General features: G+C 37.2%; 2 protein-coding genes across 2 annotated transcripts; both read right to left on the bottom strand.

Moving 5' to 3' along the window:
* Window positions 1-911: 911 nt before the first annotated feature.
* Window positions 912-6187, bottom strand: LOC107700137 (uncharacterized). The gene is made up of 8 exons (XM_016501676.1): window positions 6127-6187; window positions 5417-5728; window positions 5003-5305; window positions 3659-3745; window positions 3310-3338; window positions 3134-3208; window positions 2952-3020; window positions 912-1052 (listed from the first exon to the last, which is right to left on the bottom strand). The coding sequence occupies exons 1-8, from the start codon at window positions 6185-6187 to the stop codon at window positions 912-914; spliced, it is 1077 nt and encodes a 358-aa protein (XP_016357162.1).
* A 907-nt stretch (window positions 6188-7094) lies between these two features.
* On the bottom strand, window positions 7095-20211 carry setdb1b (SET domain bifurcated histone lysine methyltransferase 1b). The gene is made up of 21 exons (XM_016501700.1): window positions 19982-20211; window positions 18816-18979; window positions 18685-18728; window positions 18050-18347; window positions 17702-17903; window positions 17554-17627; window positions 17160-17350; window positions 16864-16993; window positions 15618-15753; window positions 15390-15521; window positions 14778-15066; window positions 14127-14479; window positions 12664-12780; window positions 12363-12532; window positions 11919-12110; window positions 11294-11458; window positions 9811-9983; window positions 9548-9635; window positions 9006-9244; window positions 8790-8878; window positions 7095-7677 (listed from the first exon to the last, which is right to left on the bottom strand). The coding sequence occupies exons 1-21, from the start codon at window positions 20173-20175 to the stop codon at window positions 7560-7562; spliced, it is 3558 nt and encodes a 1185-aa protein (XP_016357186.1). The 5' UTR covers window positions 20176-20211; the 3' UTR covers window positions 7095-7559.
* Window positions 20212-20389: the final 178 nt, after the last annotated feature.

Below are 20389 nucleotides of genomic sequence, written 5' to 3'. Positions count from 1 at the left end.
CACTGTATATATATATATATATATATATATATATATATATATATAGTAATACTGTAGGCATCTCTATTTCCTTTGGCAGATTGTTATAGATCAATGCGAATCATCAGAATCTGGGATGTTCAAAACTCACCAGTTCTTCTTGCACAGATGATCTGAAGAAGAATCATAGTAGGAGCAGCAAACACTGCAATCTCAACAATAATCACAATCACTGCAGGAAAGATGTGTGGACAGATGACAGAGAGAAAGCAGAGAATGAATCTGTGAAACTGTAAATCGCTTATTAACAGGGTATGAACCAATGAACAATTATTGACAAGCCGTTTTCAAATTCAAATTTTAGTTTTAGTGCATGCAAAGCCATTTCATACCTCTGAATAATGATCCAGCAGTCATACAGACTACAGTCTCTGATGCACTGTCAGCTGGATCTGTGTATGATGATTATTAGTTCAGTTCAAACATACTGTGACATGAATAAGACATGCATAAATACATTGTTGGGTAGTAACAGCAGGTGTGTGTGTGTGCAGCTGAAATCATCTCAATGTTTGAGGTAATGATCTATTTATCTATATACACTCTAAAAATTGCTGGGTTAAATATATATGTCAAAACAACCCAATAGCTGGGTTTGTCCCTTTTTAACCCAGCGCTGGGTTATATTTAACCCAGCATTTTTTAGAGTGTAGGTTGGAGGAATTGAGTTCAGATTCAGATTTTAGTTCAGATAATTTATATGAGAATAAAACACAGTGAGCTGCAGCCCATAACCTTAGGTTTGTCCTGAATGAATAACATTAGTAATCAATCATGTCATGTCTCCTTATCAGAGAGTCTTCCGATACTGATTAAAGAAATTTAGTTTCTTACCTGAATACTTGACAGCATATGTGACTGAGGTCTTTAGTTCATTTCTGTTTAACCGGACATCTCCACTCTCTGTTGTGATCTTCATTCAGGAGTGTTGTAGAGACTCCATCAATATACAACTGAGAGAAGAGAGTCAGAGCTGCCTGATCTGATCTCTGACTGTGAGGATGATGAAGAGACTGAAACAGAAAATAAAACAGAGATTACATGACTGATTTCAGTCTTTGCAGGGACAACAATACCACTGTTATACCAAATCAACATATAATCATAATATTTACAGAAACACTGACCATGAAGAAAATGCAGATGAACACGTGCATCAGTTCCTTGTTGTTCATTCACATATTGTCGGCAGCTGTAAGATCAATGATGTTCAGAGAGCAGTCAGAGCCCAGACTCTCATGTCTCTCTATGTCTTTCTTCTTTTTCCCTCCAGCAATCAGTTTAAATGAATGTCTATTGTAGTTCCATGTAATTGATGTGCAGGGCAGACGGACATTTTCACCAGAACCGCATTCACTTCATGCGTCACTTCTGCTCCACTGGTTCCTAAAACACATAGATTTGGATCATCATATGCTATGTATTAATAAACAAAACATTATTTTATGCATATCTAAATGCAAGTCTTTTCCAGTCTTATAGTACATATACAAATATGGCCCCTGTTACTCAGTTCCACTATTACCCCCTGTCCGACGCCCCTGTCTATAATTAACAAAATTGAACAGCACCAGCATCCTGAATGTGAACAATATTTCATTATGGAACTTACACACTTTAATTAGGTAATGAAAAACATTCAGTGATAACTTCAATTCACATGTAGATTCATAAAGACTAGCATGAGTGTCGAGATCCTCACCAGTTGAGATGTTGAGATCAATATAGAATTCAACAGTATGAAGCAACTTCCTAAAAGAAAGAAGAGGAACTGCTGGTGGAATTATTCAGTCTAAACTGAGTTCACAGTTCATCACTTCTATATATGTCTGTTGAACCAGAGTGGGCAAACTAACACAGATTCTCACGCTGGTTCTCACACAGAACAGTCACATGATTTGAAACAGTTCTGAGATCTCTCTGGAAAACATGTAACATTATGTATTATGCAACATGTTATGCTTTCTGTGTTATATTACTAACATAGCACAGTAAGTGTAATATATAAATCCATTCAGTATGAGAACAAATGAGAAACCAAGAAATGAAAGGTATAAAAAAGTAAACAAACCATTAATACTTTAAATTAAACAGAAGATAGTTAAATATTCACACAGTCTTGGGAACTGAACACAAGACAATACCAGGATACATTTGAAAATTCAGAGATGACGTGTATCAGTTTAATTCTGATGATTGCAGATTTTCTTAATGTTTTAAATATTTGCGTTGTTTAAATTCTCTCTCAATAAATAACATTGTATTAATACAAGTATTCATTTAAAAGTGAATTCTGCTTTTAAAATGTTCCATCAATTAAGAGCAAGTTCAGTTACTTCTGATTTTACTGGAATTGAAGACACAAAAACTTTTGGGCTTCTCCATGGAAGAAAAAAATGGTTTAAGACAGAAATCCAACTGATAAACCTTCAAGCCAACCTTACTGTGAACTGACCAAATATTTAATATAAAAGTTCTGTTCCTTAACATACATTGAATCTCATAAATGCATAAATCTCCGCAGATGCGAAAAACTGCGTATCTGCTCATAATATGAGGTCATGCAATGATTTGCATAATTATTGTTTATTTGTGAGGGGTGGTGGTGGTGTTCACAGAGGTATAAAGTTCATCCTGAGGTGCATATTCTGTTCCTCTGATGGCAGCGTACATCACTGTATGATTAGAATCATTCTGAAAGAACATCACAGATTTTGTCAGTCCATGTGTACGTTTCAACCTACACCTATTATTACTTCTTGCTGTTAGAGCTTCATTTATTTGCAAATTCAGAGCTACATATCAGCAGCATATAGATCAGAGAAGGTGGGTGTATTTTCTCTGAACAGGACTGCTATTGGGCAGTGATGGAAGAACAAGTGAATGTGGTGGTGCCGTATCTATCTACTCACATAGTCCATTAGTACTTGTTTTTTACTGGAAGCGGTAACCTCAGAATAGGTCACATCATCTCTCTGTTCCTAAACATCAATAGAAACATGGCAAATAAAGTTTAATACAGTAAAAGACATCTGACAGTACAGTAAATTGCATTATGGAATAGACAAATAGACACATAATCCTGTTAACTCACATTGGCGTTTGGCATAGTAGGAATGGACATGTTGATGTTGTCATAGGTCCCTTTATGTTCATTCCTATCTTTGACCTTTAGATAACAAGTAGTTATTAGTAATTGCATGAATTACACACTTTACTGAACTTAAAATACAGTAATTAGATCCAAATAACTGGCATTACTGAACTCACCACAGAGCTGTCAGTCCCTCTTTTATCACCTATAAAATGCAATGTGCTCATGTAATGATAAAACAGACATGCAAAACACATTACATTACATTCAAATAAAAAGGATTTGGTTGCCCCACTGAAATCAATGATGAAAAAGGTTCTTTATTTTTACTTAATAACTCTATCTCACTGATATACTCGGCAGGAATAAAGTTCTGTTTCATAACTTCATAGTTCGACATGTTTTCATATAATCTGTATGTTTCTATGATTTATACAATCTGAAAATGATGGTTTATTGCTAATGATAAAGTGAGATCTGATTAGGTTTTTTTTATGATACAAAGGAGGACATACAAAAACTTACCATCTCTTTTTTTACAGATCATCCAGAGAACAGAAACAAGGGCAACAGCTAATGCAGCAGCCACAGCAGAGATCACGATCACGGTCACTAAAGGAGAGAGGACAGGCAGACATAGTCATGTGCAGGAAACATCTGTAATGAGTTTCCTTTATCTTGTCTTGTCCTGGTTATCTGCTTTTTTTTCTTTGTTGCCTGTTTTGGGTTACCTAGTAAATTTTAACCCTACCCCTGATTTTTGATTCATTCCCTGTGGTTTATTGCTCTTGATATTTTTTAAATTACATTTTGCTATTGTTTTAAATGTATTTTGCAAATGCATTCAAACTCAAAACTTAAATCTATGTCTATACACAGACAAATACGATGATAAAATGCAGCATCCTTTTTTATTTCTATGACAATTAGCTATAGCTTTACAGAGAGTTTAGGTCTGGAATCAGCCACATAGAATTGGTATCATTTGCCATCTGAGCTATTTATGCTGAATGCTAATATGCTTTATTTGCTTTTATTTCAGACCTGAATGTTGTAGTGCTAAAAGTAGTCTTCACTTTCTAACATGGGAAGTTATGTAGATTTAAGTCAAAAAAATTAAGAAAAAAAATCTGATTTAACAAAAAATCTATAATTCTAAAGTAAAGAAAGACAAGAGAAAAAACTAAAATATTTCAGTAACTCTTTATATGAAGCACAATTGGATTACAAAACTACAAAAGTTTACATTTTTTAATTTAGAAAGCAACATTTTTGGAAATGTCGCTATATTACAATACTGTTCAATGGTTTAAAAAAAACATCATCAAACAGTGTTGTTTCTTATGATAAAATAAAAAATAATGCATTGCAATATTTGATGTCCCTATATACTATATGTAAACACAGCCATTAAGAAAATACAAAACTGTACTGTTGTAGACTATGCCAACATTCATTTTTTTTCTCTGTAGAATTATGTTAGACAAATGTCATGTGGCTTAATTAGCGTAATCATCATGTACCTTGTTTATGAGTTTCTGATGTGTTTGTAGTTGAGGTACCTGTGCAGGATGAAAGATAGTTCAAATGAAAATATAATTACATTGATCATATTTGAATACTTCATCATGACATTACATAAAAAGTTACAAATACTTGCTCTTCAGTTTAAATTCCTTTATTATGTACAGCAGCGTTTGCTGGGCTGTTATCACTTAATCACAGTTCATTTGTTTGAAGCAATGCTTTGAGTTCAGATTACTTCTGTCAGAGTAAAAGAGGCTTTTGTTTGCCCAGTTTGTTCTGATGATATTGGTAGTCATTGAGATTATGAGGTTATTTTAAACTGATTAAAGATTGTCTCCTCACCTGAATACTTGACAATATATGTGGCTGAGGTCTTCAGTTCATTTCTCTGTTTAACCTGACATCTCCACTCGCTGTTGTGATCTTCATTCAGGAGTGTTGTAGTCAGAGTGCTGATACAGTGTCCTGAGGAGAATGATATCTGATATCTGGAGTCTGTCTGCAGATTCACACCAGCCTGATTCACCCAGATCAGCTGAACTCCCTCAGTACGGACCAAAGTATCACAAGAGACTCCATCAATATACAACTGACAGGAGAGAGTCACAGAGCTGCCGTTTCTGATCTGTGTGGATGATGGAGAGACTGAAACAGAAAATAAAACAGATGACACAACAGACTTAATTTATTTTTATTGCACATTTGAGTTTAAAAGAAGGATATGTTTTTATAAATCGACCACATAAACAAAATTACCATGAAGAAAATGCAGATGAACAGGTGCATCAGTTCCTTGTTGTTCATTCACATATTGTCGGCAGCTATAAAATCCATAATCTTCTTTTGTGGCTTTCTTGATTTTCAGAGAGCAACCGGAGCCCAGACTCAGTCTCTCATGTCTCTCTATATCATTCTTCTTTTCCCCTCCAGCAATCAGTTCAACTGTCTCTGAACGTCTGCTATAGGTCCATGTAGTTGATGTGCAGCCAGAAAGAGCATTATTACAGGGCAGACGGACATTTTCACCAGAACTGCAGAACTTGTGAGTGTCATCCATTCCAATGGTACCTGAAACACAAGTACAGTTGAGTAATCAATATACAGAATGAAATCACAAACACACTGGCATATAAGCAAAATATTTTAAACAATTTTTTCCTTGCTTAAGGCAAAGAGCACGCTATCGAGAATACACTAGTCTCTTATCATAGAAAAGAGTTGTTCAAATCACTAACGTTCTCTTAATATGAAAGGAAATCTTATTTCTGCACCTGACACCCAGTACTAGTGCATTCAGGAATAATACAGTATATAAAGTAAGCAACACTATACGCAACTCAGAAATCTCAACATGAAAAGCTGCAAGATTAAACAGAGCTGATATTCAAACAAACTCTTTCCCAAATTACTTCAACTACACAAGGATTTGTAATAGCATGTGTTGTAGAGAAATACAGATTCTTTACCTGTGAGAAATGAACAGAGGATTATCAGTCCGAGGCGAAGCATTTGACGCTTATCAGTCATTTTATCATCCATTTCAGTCAGTTCGTCTTCATTATATGATCACAACTCTTTATTTAAACAGTATCAGCACCTCCTGGGATTGTTAACTTCTTCTAATCCGACCAATTGAATGTTTAAACCCTGCTATTCAGTGACGCTATGACGGTGTATAATTGACAAGTGTTGCTTCACTTACAAATATTCATTTAAATTCAAATCGATTTCACTACCACCTTGTCTTTTCACTCCTTCTTCGAAGTCACTTACAGTGCACATTCCGTGGGAAGCCACTAAGAACAACTGGTGGTTTGTGCTCGCTCGGGGAGTTTCAGCCAATAAGTTTTCTGTTACAACCCTAGTAGTTTACATCTCCTCTAGAGAGTCTTGGTGTTGTCGAATGGGAAACGTCCCTCATTGTAGAGACGTTTGAGTACAAGTGCACCAGTTAGTTTCACTTCTTTAAGCAGTTTCCTGAATGTGATTTGATTCTAGTAATAAAATCATTAAATTATTACTGTAATGTTTCTGTGCCAAGTGCTGTAAAGGTTCTGAATTAAAAGTCACACATGATTCTTTTACAAAAACCTAAACAGCAATTGAGTGGCCATCAAACTTCTTAGAACACTTGACCAAGCAAGCGAAAGTAATGTGTTGTTGGATCTCAGATGGACTAATTGCACTGAGCTTAGAAACAGATTTCCATTTTCAAATATGGCTTGCCAGTTTCCAGTAATGTACATTTTCAATGTGCTGAAGTCACCTAGTCACTCAAAAACACTTAAAAGGAGTGTCTAGAAGATCTGTTTGTGACTCAGTCATCACACACTGCTAGTGGCCTTGCAAAATGTTAGAATTCACAATAAGTGTTATATTTAGCCATGTGAACAGTGTCAAAACACAGGATTACATTTTTGGTCTTTGTAGAACTTTAATTCAAATTGCGACAAAAGTACAATTTTGTCTGTTTTCATAAACTTGCTGACCAACAAAAGCACATTTACACAGTCGCATACAATGCCAATCACAAAACCATGAGTAAAAAAAAAAAAAAAAAAAAAAATAGATCCGCATATTTCAGAACTACATATATAAAAGCAAAACGGGGTGTTGAGATTGACGTATAAAAAAAGAAGCAGGTGGACTGCATAAACCATAATGATAGATAGAGTGGGGGGTTTAAGGCGGAACTCTGTGAAGCAGGGCAATTGAAAACAAGCATACATACACTTTTTTACAACTTCAGTAAGTTCCTGAACAAATTCCTTTTTGTTCAGCGTCTGCTCAGTTCTCATCAGTAGCACAGACCGGATACGTTCAACTTCTAGGAGCTCCAAATAAGTGTTCACTGGCACATCTAGAATAGGAGGTATCTTTAGTGCGTGCGTGTTGTGCGTTACAGCAGTCGTCCTCTGCATTCTGTTGATCCACAGCAGCACAGAAGCTCCTTGCCTTCCACACTGCCAACTTCATAATTATAATCCCACGTCAGCTCCGTCCCTGCTCGGATGCGCCTGTAGAAACACACAGGTTAATACAAAGACCGCAGCTACATTTACATAAAGCATAGTCTGTAAATATTCCAACTAATAGCTCAAACACATATATAAATACTTCTGTACTATAAACAAATCATATATGGTGTAAACCTTATATATAATATTGTAAACAAAACAAGGGCATTGGCGTTAAAAAGAAAAACAACTGTCATGTAAAGACCTGATTACTTCAAAACTGAGTGGAACATGATGAAAAATTATGCACATATGAAAACTATTAGAGACGTAAACGCACACAAACATGATAAATATTTTCATGTTATGGCCAATAACATAACGTGGGGAAGTTGTGGCCTAATGGTTAGAGAGTCGGACTCGTAACCCAAAGGTTGCGGGTTCGAGTCTCGTGCCGGCATGGATTGTAGGTGGGGGGAGTGAATGTACAGCGCTCTCTTCCACCTTCAATACCAAAACTGAGGTGCCCTTGAGCAAGGCACCGAACCCCCAACTGCTCCCTGGGCGCCGCAGCATAAATGGCTGCCCACTGCTCCGGGTGTGTGTTCACGGTGTGTGTTCACTGCTGTGTGTGTGCACTTAGGATGGGTTAAATGCAGAGCACTAATTCCTAGTATGGGTCACCATACTTGGCCACATGTCACGTCACTTTCACTTTAACTTTTTCACTTTCTCTTTCACTTTCAATAAAAGATAAATGGCCGGTATTAATATTCTGTACTAATTTAAATAAATAAAGCTCAAAAACTGAAATGAATACGTGAATAAGTGAATTCATGCATCACAACATGATAATGTACAGCATGAAAAAGATATTCATTTTGAGATTTGCGAAAGATTTCATTTAAGTGTTATTAAATTACTCATGTTTTTAAAGATTAACTTTAAGTGAACAGCAGATGACCGTATTACACAGACACCAATATTAAATGTAAAAAATAAAATAAAATATTAATACCAGCCAATAACTAGTAGGTAAAATTATTAAATTTAAATGTACATAAAATAAAATAAAATACAAAAATAAAACATTAATACCAGCCAATAACTGGTAGGTAGAATTATTACATTTTAAATGTACAATAAAAAAATAAGTTATATGTTATGCTCACTTGCTAGCAAAGAAGGCCACCCAGGGGAAGCGGAGATCATGAGTATCCACAAAAACATTCTGGACGAACAGATTGGGACTGCAGCTATGCTGTGAGGGAAAAAAACAGTAGAAGGATATAAACACAGCAGTCGCAAACTATTACTGAATTAAAAGAATCCTACCCTGAGATCTTAGACTTATGTAAATCACTCATATCTGGGTCTGTTGTACTCACGTTGAGGTAGCGTCCGAGGTTCCCCTCCAGTTTGGCATCAATGATATAACAGGATTCCTCCCCATCATAGAACTGGCGGGTGTTTTTAGGGCCACTGTCGCCCCCGCCACCTCCCTGTCCATGAGATGGGCCTGACCCGCCTCCTCCTGCACCCCCTCCCACTGTTTTCACCATCAGACTGTGGGACTTCAAAGCAATGCCACGCGTGGACTTCACCGCCACCTGCCTCTTCACCACAGCTGAGAGAGAAAGAGATCTAACAATGTTCCGTATAATGGCTTGTTACAGGGACTTGATGAATGCAAGACTATTCAACTTTCTAATTGTGCTAATTTGGTTTTCATAGCCTTTTACTATGACAACACCTCCAGGATGAGCATCTCATTTCTAATAAAGAAGGAGGGACATAAAGGGTTAAAAAGGGGTTCCTAGTACAAGCAGATTCAGTCAGCTGACTGAAGTGAAGCAAAAGTTACACTGACATAAGGAAGTCCACTTATGTAACAGGAAAACAAGCAACTTTCCCTTTTCCTCCATCTTACCCTGAGTCTTTTTCTCCCTCTCCTTGTTGTCATCGGATCCTGAGCTTATAGTTTGCACATCATCACTGTCGGAGAGGGTCATTACTTCCTAAACAAAAGACAGAGGGAAAGATTATAATAAGAGTGCAAGATGGGAGGAAAAAATAGAGAGAGACAGATATCAGAGAGTGAGACAGAAAGAAAGAGGAACAAAGAGAACGGAAAGAGAGTCATTTCATGTGAAAACTTAAAAAGGAAACAGGGTGTGTGAAAATTAAACTGACCTTCTTCTCAGTCTTCATCCCTCCCTCCACCTTGACGCTCTGATTTGCAGAAGTGGAAGACTGGTTGGTGAGCCAAGACGCCACTTTACTCTTCCCAGTCTCCTCTGGCATCGGAGGTGGCTTCCTCTCCTCACCTGTGGACACACTCAGTCCATCCTTACTGTCCTGACTCTCTACAGCCAAGACAGAGAATGATGGGAAAGTCAACTATTACTGAAATGAACGAATTAAGTTTCAGTGTACAGAGCATTTGGTTTTACAGCTGATTAATTTAAATGATACAATATATATATATACAAAAGTAGTTCTAACAAAAACATGTCCAAATACATTTCACCACAAAATAAAATGCAGAAAGTTAACAATATATTGAATTTAATATGTGAAATAAGATGTGATTATAACAAAAACAACAACAAATATTATTAGTAGTAATTGTTAAGACATTTCATCACAAAAATAAAGTAATATATTGAATAATATATGAAGTATAACAACAATAATGATGATGATAATAATAATAATAAACTGTTCAAAAATTTCACCACCAAAATAAAATATTGTTTATGAAATAATATAATAATAAAACGACTATTATTAATAACTGTTCAAAACATTTACCACAAAATAAAATCAAATAAATTAAAATTATATACTGTATGAGACATTACTATTAAAGGGTCATGAAACCTCAGACTACTTTTTCTGAGATTTTAGCAGGTGTTTGTGTTGCACATCATAGAAGACCATGTTAGCATACGTTCATTTTAATTGTTGGAGAAAACGGGTTAATTTTAAGCTTTTTTGCGCTATTTTCATCTTCCGGGCTTAAAATCTACATCGTGTTGACGTCACAATTTGTGACGTGGCAAAGGACAATGACGCGTTGGTGTCTATTAAATTATTCCTGAGACTGCGTGTTCTTATAAGACGACGCTTCGCTTAATTATTCACAACAGCATGTGTTGATTTGCTTTGACATACGCTTCAGACTGTGAGATCGCGCACATTAACTTAGAGAAACGTTCATGGATCAAAGGAGAGTGTTTGTTTTTGCTTTGTAATAGGAGTTCGGCACAAACTCGATTCATTCACTTAGTGAGTGTAACCGTTTTTTCAGCTCCTTGACACAACCCATCAAAAGGCTTATATAAACGCCGCAGAATAAGCCTTAAAAGTTAGCAGAGGTGCAACAGCGCATTCATATATATATATATGTTTTCGATACATAGTGCAAATGGCTGTGCAATTATCTGTGTTCCGCACAGCGTTTTAAAAACATTTTCTCATTTTAGAACTGTGGTGAGAACTAACCAGTGCTGAAACAGGAGGTTTCACAACCCTTTAATAATATTAGTGACTGTCATGAAAATCCTACTCAGACCTTGTCCTCGACAGGTTTTGTGACAATTTATAAAACTTCTACTCAAGCCTGCCCTCTCGTGGCCTGTCTCGGTGTTTAATCTATCGGTCTTCTCCTCACCTTCCTTTATTCCTTTGGCCTGTCTGCGGGTGGTGTAGCTCCTCCACACTGAGCTGGTGGAGTAATATGTGTCTTTCACAAATGTGTCGTCTGAGCTGTCGCTCTCATCCTCGTTAGACTCTTCGTCTTTGTCATCATCACTGTCTTCAGATGAATCATCTTGGCCTAATAAGTGGATCAGCAATTTAAAAAAAATCAAACCACATGCTATTTATTTTAAAGAAACATAAGCAGGCCTTTTATTATATTTTTGCAAAATATTTCACAAAAAAAAAAAAAAAAAGGATCATGTTCATGTGATGAACTACACCTGCTAGGAGACCTGTGTGAACTTGAGAAGAACTGACTTCACACTAAATCACCTAGAGAGCAGTTAGGTAAAAGTGATTATTGCAAAGGTGTCTCTGAAAAGTTTTTTTTGACAAAAAGATTTTGACTCCCAATTACTGTACTTGGTCCAACGGACATTACAAAAACTGTTGTTGTTAGTTTTTTTCCCATCAACATTGAGATCCCCACAGCCACTAATTTTTATAACAAGCAGGAAGGTCAGATGTGTGCATAGGTCTCTCACTTTTGCCGGTAATGCTGCTGTTACGCTCCTCCATCTTGGTGGTGGATTTACCGTGTTGGGAGGAAGCAGGTAGTTTAACCCTGCTCATGTCCACCCCGCTGCCCTCGCTGTCAGAGCAGTGGGCCTCACTCTCGTAACCTTCCTTAAAGTTCTCCACGCTCTCAATGTGGTCTAGATTGGCAAAGTATTCATCCCCCATTTCCAAACCTTCTTTATCAGCAAAGTCATCAGTCAGGATTTTACCTGATAGAGAAAGAAACAATTACTATAACTATAACATATCATTACTATATAGCTATATAACTATAATATCATTACTATAACCCCCTTAAATGCCCAGTGGTGGACATCAGCAGACAATCATAATGATGAAAATTATGTCATGCAGACAGAGCATACTTTAGGCTTAAGAGGGAGAAGCTTAGGTAAGACCAAACACAGGATTGATTTTCTTTTGAATAAACTAAAGTCCAAATTACATTTTGAGTGGGTTACCTGCATAGATACAAACAAATGAGCCCTTGGCTACGTCATCAAGGCAACGAATGCCCCAGCCCTTATTTTGGGTCTTAAAGAGCTGCAGTCGGACCTGCAAACCGTGCTGAACCAGGCGGTTAGTGCACATCTGCGGATTACAGCGGCAGCGCTTATTACATTCATATATCCTGAGAATGCAAACGAGAGGGAAAAAGAGAGACGGAACAATTAACAGGAGATGGCAGACATTAAGTTGAATGGTTTCACTGTAAATCAACATGATAATGGCACTATGGAGGGTTGGTTATATATCACAGACCCTGTAGGGAGACACTCTTCCAGTCTCTTGTGATGGTATCCAGCGTTGGGGTTGATCTGCCCACCTGGGGCACATCCTGTAGCCTGCAGAGTCAGCTGATGACACGAACACTTGGATCTATAAACAAACAAAATGTACAGAATAGGTTTTTAGAAATATTCATATTTATGTTAATGTCATATGGTTTGAAAAACTTATCCAATTATTAGGAAAAAATTGTTATGTAACAATAAAGTAATAACATTCTCATTTTACCTACATGTGAGTGTACACTTATTTTCATTACATGAAGTTGCATACTTTACAATCTGAACTAATCTTGACATAAAAATTATTTGATGAAAATGATCTAATATTGAGACTTGTTGACCTTTACACACGATGGGCTGCAGGGGTCCTTTCTATATAATTTTCTGTTTCTGTTTTTCTTCTTCTGTATGTTAGTTGTACCACATGACTTTGACAGAAAAAAACACTTAAAATGATAATTAAAATTAATATTCTTAATAAAAGCCTGTCATTTTTCTGGAAGATCCAGTTATGACATTTTTATTAAAAATTACAACGTCAAAAAAAGCACATATGCATGGATGAATCATTCACAATAAGATTAAACAAAGACTATAGAATACCTTTCTTAAAGAGACTTTGGATTAAAATATATATATGCCAAACTAGAGCTGCATGATTCTGGATAAAGTGAGAATCATGTTTGTTTTTTTCCGTTTCAAATAGAGATCACGATTCTGAACTAAGCAAAATAATGTGTAATTTACTAAATGCTGTGATAAAATGTTAATTGCTGCAGTCTACTAAAAAAATGTTTAATTAATTTTAATGAATTATAAAAAAAAAAAAAGCATTTCTTTGAATGAATGATTCAATGACTTGCTCATAAATACTTCACTTGTTTCATTACTGAATGAATCAGCATTTTTTAACAAATCTCTTGAATGACTGATTTAATGACAAATACATTTTTAACAGTCACTTGTCACCACCTAGTTGTGAATAAATATAATCAAAAACTGTATTTGAAGCACCAATTACTTTCAAAATATGATTTGCTCCATTTTATTCACTACCATAGATATCAGTATCTTTTATCCCAGTACTTCTGTGATAATATGAATGATTGTAAGACAGAAATAATACTGTGTGGTTAAAAAGACTGTTTGTGAAGCTGTTTCGTACCTAAACATGATAACTGCTCTCTCTGTCAGCGGCAGCTCGAGCACAGATTTGAATGTTCTGGTATGACTTTGTCAAAGATTTAATAGACACAGACAAATCGTTGTCATTTAGAAATACGACCGTGTGGGTTTTGAATCGAGATTGCGATCTTTAAACAATTAATTGTGCAGCTCTATGCTAAACTACTTTTTCTTTTCTTTATTTTAAAGAAGCTTTTTTCTTTATCCTGACATTTTTGACTTTGTTGAAAGCCAGTCAATGATACTAACTTGTCTCTGCAGCCGTCAGTGCAATCACAGCCCACCAGGAAGTCTGGGCTGGTGTTAATAAACACTCCATCTTCTGGGATCCTCTCTTTACTGTAGGCCACACTGGGCGGAGGAGTGTTGTCGATCTCATTCACACAGGACAAGGGAATGTCTTCGCGACCGCCTGTGATGTCCCGGATGAAGTAGAATGGCCTCTGGGGTTGGAATCGACGGTCCACCAGCACATAGGGGTCCAGACAGAACATCTCCAAGAAGATGAAGTCACAGTGTGTCTGGAAGAGGTAGTGCTGGATTTCTGCCATATTTCTCAGACTCAAGCCACACGGGGACTTGTAGATGACATGGAATGACATCTGAGTGAGAGAGAAAGAGGGTAAATATAAATTAGTATGTGTATTAGTACCGAATAAACCACTGAAAAACACTTTACAGTTGAGTGATAGTTTCTAATTCGGGCAAATTTCACCGGCAAAAGGCCCAACCAAGCAGCTTTTTGTTCGTCAGTGTGAACAACTTGAACCTGATGTAAAATCTCCATGGGGAAATTGTTTACTCAAAAATTAAATCACACAGATTCCTTTAGACTGGATTTTGAACACACAATTTTGCCGAATAGCAGTAAATGTGACTACAACCTTAAGACACACAAACCTTGCGGTTAAGGCGTCTGCGGCCAGTCATGCGGCGAAACTCATAGAGCAATGGAGTAAGAAGTGGGTTACGTCCTCGATGCAGGTTGGGGCGGGTGGGCCGGATGCGCTTTAGACAGTCTGGAGTGCAGTTGTGTGTAAGGTAGAAAAGTCTGTCATTCGGAGCCTGGTACGATGGCTCCTGAGGAATACGCTCACTTGTGTAGGTTGACACAGTTGTCTGCAAAGTATGCGGGACTGGTGTGATTGGCGTCAACATATGCACAGGTCCAGACTGCAGAAGAAAGAGCCTGCAGAGTAAGAGAACAAGACGTTTGCCTTAATCACACTACAAAAACTTTGACTTTCATTTTGGTTGACTGATGGTTGAGCAGGCAGTCTTCACTGTTGGATAACACAATGAGGACACATGCATTTCTGAATAATATGATTTGAATTTAATGATTGGTATAAAAAATGTGTTGGGCCACTTGGTCAGACCACCTGAGATTCTAATACCAAGCGTAAATGCTGAAAGAGAGGCAAAGCAAAAAATAATGTTGCATATACAGTGTTTAGCAGACATATAGATCACAGTAGTGACAAGTACCAAGTGATTGGGTGTCACACTAACCTGGAGGAATTAGTTTGGTGAACAGTGCCGATCAGTGCTTTGGGCTGGAGGTCAGAGGTCACGACCTGACGAGGCTGCAGTGCAACCTGACCAGTGCTCTTTTTAGCCATTTGACTCTTTAAACTAGGACTCCTGAAATGGAAGAGAAAGAGATAAACATGGTATAACCATTGACCAGGATCAATAAATGAAATATTTTGAAAGAACAATAGCTCTTGAAGCACTCACTCTGTGCGGGAAGGCTGTGGGGGTCCGGGAGCCACTGGACGAACTGGTGGGATCTGTGGGGCCACAGGCCGACTGGAAGCAGAAGCACTGTTGTCACTAGTGTACTGCACTACAGGTCCCTTTGTCCTCAATGCTCCTAAAAGCACATACAGTTTTAGTAAGATGAGAATTGGACAAACCAGCTCATTCTTAAAAGGCCAGTTGTAATAAGAAATGTGTGCATAGGGCTGGGCGAAAATTTATCAAAATATAATGTTTCATATCATTTGATATCGATAATTACAGACTTTTAAAAAAATATTTTTTAAAACAGAGCAATAGAAAAAAAAAATGTAAATAAAATTTAAACAAATATCTCCTTTCTTATGTTTTATATGCAGATTAAATAAGTGTTAAGAAAACTTTTGGCTTGTCTCCTGAGGCCACAGGAGGGTGCAATGAGCAATGTTTATTTAATGCAATGAAATAACGACTGTCTATAAAAAAAAAAACGTGCATAACGTCTAAATTAACATATAAATCAAATATAATTTCGCAAATTGCATAAGCAATTATGAACAAAACAGCATCATGTATTGAGACAGAGTGAAATGGAATAAACCCCCACAAATTCGAGACATGTTTTCTAAAAGTTAAACCTCTTTTAACTTTCTATGATGTTACATCTCTTGTGTGAGACGCAAGTTAAACAGTCATAGTTGTCCGTCTAAAAAAATGCGCAGAATATGCGTTCTGTTTGAATGGTTTGGTTTCGGTTTTAACCTAATCAAGATCTTCTCCGCACTGAGCTTCTGTGTTTCTCTAATATTTTGAATGAAAAACGCAATAAAACATTAAAATGCAGCGACACTTACATCATTATCGCATCTCGTGCACCACTAAGACTCCTTGACACACACCTAACATTTGACTGCACCATTTTTGCATTCAAATGCAAATTTGTATTTTAAATTCGACTAATATTCATTCTTTTACTTCACAATCTCCTCATTAAGGCAGGCACAGCGCTCATTTCAGCATGTGTTCGTGTGTTCTGTCTGCTTGTCACTCATAGAATTAAATAAAACCAGCATGAAACTATCGTGCGCTATATCGAACATTTTTTTCTATCGTTATCGATGAAGGTGCACTATCGATAAATACTGATACCGTTTTATCGCCCAGACCTATGTGCGCATAAAATTTTACATAAAAATATACAAATTAGGCATAAAATATAAAGGACAAACACATAGCAATCTGTTACCCATATTAGGCCGCTGTCTTTGTTGACCAGTCATTTTCTTCTCTTGACTGTTAGCTGTGTTCATTTTCAGATTAAACATAGGTTCTAGTCTTGTTGAGCCACGATAAATCCACTCACTCCGCTTATCATCCTGCAACATTGAATAAACAATATTGTTCATGTTCAAATGTCATTTAACACACAGCAACTCTGCATATGAACATGATTGTTGAAGGATGATCAAAGAAATCAAACAACAAATGAATTAAAAAATCTTTAACTATAACACTTCTAGCTATACGTGCTGCTGAGCTGACCAGAAAAAGCATTTTGACAAGGCTGCCATCCACTTCTTCCACACGGCTTTTCCACCACGTTCCCTCCCATTCCGTCTTTATGATTTGTCCTGGCTTCAGCAGCACCATGGGTCTGTTGGGATACGACGTGATGTACTCCTCAATGAAATCTTTGCATGATGCATCCTCAATATCATCCCAGGTCTTTTTTACTGAACACAGATTGAGTAAGGGAGACAAAAATAGAGACAGATCCAATGTAACGAATTATTAAGCATAATTACTATTAAAGGTGATTCAATGAAAAATCAAATCACTTAAAAAGATCAGCAGTGTTTAATATTACATTAAAAGAGAGAAGGCAAAAACAGAAATTGCTGGAAACTAAAAAAAACGGTTAAAAAAAGTTTCTTACATGGTCTGCAGATTGGGTAGAGCTCAGGCAGGCCCACATATGAGGCATAACCATCATCAAAAAAGATCAGAAACCTGCAAAAACATTCAACCAGTAATCAATGCATTCTATCCTTCCATACTGTCCCAAGATCTTCTGTTCATCTCACCTCATACGATTCTTGCTGTTGGGCATCTCAGCAACTACACCTGCATAGAGCCAGACTTGATTGCCATCCTTGTACCTGGCGACAACACGGGCACCAACAAACAGTCTCTCCAGTGTTGGGTGGTAATCAAATGCCACGTGGTTCCCAGAGAGAAGACTCTTCCCTTTATTCTCAAACTTCACCTTGTACTTTAAATTGTTCCCTGTGAAATTTTGTTATCAAAAGAATGAATCAAGCTTTTTGATAAAATTTTGTTCTTCACATACACACACACACAGCAGGATGAAATGTACAGTACTATCCCAGAGAAGGATTATTCAATACAGGTAATAAACTGCATGCACTTACCCACTTGTTTGATTGCAACAAGTGTTCCACGATGCCACGTCTTGGTTCGTTTTTTACCCAAAAGTGTCATGTTGATCTTGATATTATCCTGTTTTAAATTAGGGTTTGGTTGAGTGGGCGCGTTTCTTGGGCCTGATGACATAAACACTGCTGGAACAGCCAGAGTACCATGGGATTGTGCGGAAGGGGCCACTGCTTTAGCTGGTGTGATACTCGATTGGGCCGTTCTGTTGACAGATTGGGCCAGGTTCTGCACCTGCTGAGATGTTCTTTGAAGAGCAGCTGAAGCCTCCTTAAACTTTAAATACAATACAGACAACAGTACAGCATTAAGGTGTGGTCACATTAGTGAAATTGTGGCAAAAAGGTCCATTGAAAATTACATGGTCTTTTGGCAATTATGAAGCAAGCTCACACAGAAACCAATTTCAAACCAAATAGCTTTCTGTTAGTCAACATGGCAAATTTGACCTTGATGTAAAATCTGTGTGGGGAAATCTTTCACTGTCATGGGAAATTCCTGGACTTCTATTGAAATGACTGGATTCGTCCACAAAAAATTGCCAAACAAGGTTAAACTTCACTGCATCTTTAGAGTGGTTTGTCAAGTGATACAAATGACACACTTCTCTTACCGCTGAGTCCTTGGCTGGAGTGACAACTTTCTTGGGAGGAACCACTGTGAAGAAAGTTGCGCTGTTACTGTACATATTTTACATCAATAAAATGAAATGACTAAATAAATAAAATATAGCATCTAATGTACCACATCCCACAGCAATGACATCGTCGTCATCATCATCATCAATCTCAATGACCTCAGAAGGGTTTGCTCTGCCTCCTCCCTCATCCTCCGAGCTGCTCTCACGATACACTAGACCCATATTACTGTAAACTTCCTTCACCAGAGCTTCACACTGAACCACAGACCTTTGAAAAGACAGATTTATGTACTTCTTCCTCTGGAATTAAGAAATATTACATTTTTATCTCATAAAATGCTGGCTTTTGGATAATCAATCACGTTGTCACAACCTGAAGTAGTGGCTCGTTCACATCAATGTTCTACTAATTGTAGTCATAAGTACTTTAAAGAATACAGCTATTGACGGAGTAGAATCTTACACTCGCTGAACTTGTGTTGTATTTTTTTTGGCAGGGGCTATTTGCTAAGTGAAAATAGCAATGGGTTCCATTTACACAAAGTGAAAATAGCAGTATTTTTTAGCGATATGCTATTTACACAGTGCAAATAGCCATAGATTCTATTTACACTACATTAAAATAGCAGGATTATACTTATTGCAAATAGTGGTAATTCCTCAGTATTGTAGTACGTTATAAAAGAGAACGCAATAATAACGTATTGAACTTAAATTATAATTTTAATTCAAATTATTAAATGGATGCCACCTTTTTAGGACAATAAAGCCCTCCCTACACCTACCCTAACCTTACCCCATACTTTATTTTCAACCTTCAGAATATTTCCTTAATTTTTATTGAAAAAAATTGCCATTCCCATGTGGTTTTGAAAACGGAGAAAAAAAAAGTTTGACGAAAGGCGGATTCGAACCCGGGTCGAATTGTCTCAAAAAGCACACACTTTTTAACCATCTACACCACTGAAACTGGTGTTAAACATCCATCTTTTGTAGTGTTGACTATCCCAATCACACGTTGGTGGGCGGAGTTACTGTAAATAGTTTCTGCCAATGCAACAAGGCGGGCTATTAGCACTTAGTGTAAATATACACTCCGATTTTGTTTAGCATATCAGTTTCAGAAGTTGTTTACCATATGATATGAAGAATATGTATATTGCATTAAGGGTTGAATATTTCTCAAGAAACAGTTTGGCGGTTTGACTGAAGTCTCTTCACCTTTAGCTGTGTTGATCTCAATGCATCTTCTCTCACACTTTAAACTTACTCTGAAGCATTAGAGCAAAGAGCATCCATATTAGTAACCTCCTTTTCCCTCTGCTCAACCCATTCCTGCAGCTGCTCCAGCTGAGCTTTCCTCTGCTGCACGGCTTCACTGCTGTCCACCTGCTCCTCGATCCACTTGCGCAGCTCGTCCAAAGACACTCCTAACTCCTCCTCCAACTCTGGATCCAACTCCATCTCAATCCCTGAGGCCAAACTGGCATCCACCTCTATAACTTTGAAAGAAAGGGAAGACAGTGTTAACATGTCACAGCAGGAATCACAAAACAATGTTTGAAAAGATGTATTCTGTAGGTCAACTGGTAGACAGCTACATTTCCCCATCAACTGTGGATCAGTCCTGTATATTAGTGGGTTTCCTTGCACAAACTGCTCTATGCAGGACCTTCCA

The sequence above is a fragment of the Sinocyclocheilus anshuiensis genome, unplaced genomic scaffold (assembly GCF_001515605.1).
Source record: "Sinocyclocheilus anshuiensis isolate Anshui unplaced genomic scaffold, SAMN03320099.WGS_v1.1 scaffold955, whole genome shotgun sequence".
NCBI lineage: Eukaryota > Metazoa > Chordata > Actinopteri > Cypriniformes > Cyprinidae > Sinocyclocheilus > Sinocyclocheilus anshuiensis.
This window is presented reverse-complemented; position numbering and strand designations above follow the sequence as displayed.

What these genes read in the sequence shown, in the direction of transcription:
- LOC107700137 (XM_016501676.1), bottom strand. Translation starts at nt 6,187, where the DNA reads ATGACTGATAAGCGTCAAATGCTTCGCCTCGGACTGATAATCCTCTGT. An exon ending in CCTCTGTTCATTTCTCACAG is followed by an intron (nt 5,729 to 6,126) that starts GTAAAGAATCTG and finishes CTTGTGTTTCAG; the next exon opens with GTACCATTGGAATGGATGAC. An exon ending in ATATATTGTCAAGTATTCAG is followed by an intron (nt 3,746 to 5,002) that starts GTGAGGAGACAA and finishes TCTCTCCTTTAG; the next exon opens with TGACCGTGATCGTGATCTCT.
- setdb1b (XM_016501700.1), bottom strand. Translation starts at nt 20,175, where the DNA reads ATGGAGTTGGATCCAGAGTTGGAGGAGGAGTTAGGAGTGTCTTTGGAC. An exon ending in GGCCAAAGGAATAAAGGAAG is followed by an intron (nt 9,984 to 11,293) that starts GTGAGGAGAAGA and finishes TCTTGGCTGTAG; the next exon opens with AGAGTCAGGACAGTAAGGAT. An exon ending in GAGGGAGAAAAAGACTCAGG is followed by an intron (nt 9,245 to 9,547) that starts GTAAGATGGAGG and finishes TTTCTCTCTCAG; the next exon opens with CTGTGGTGAAGAGGCAGGTG.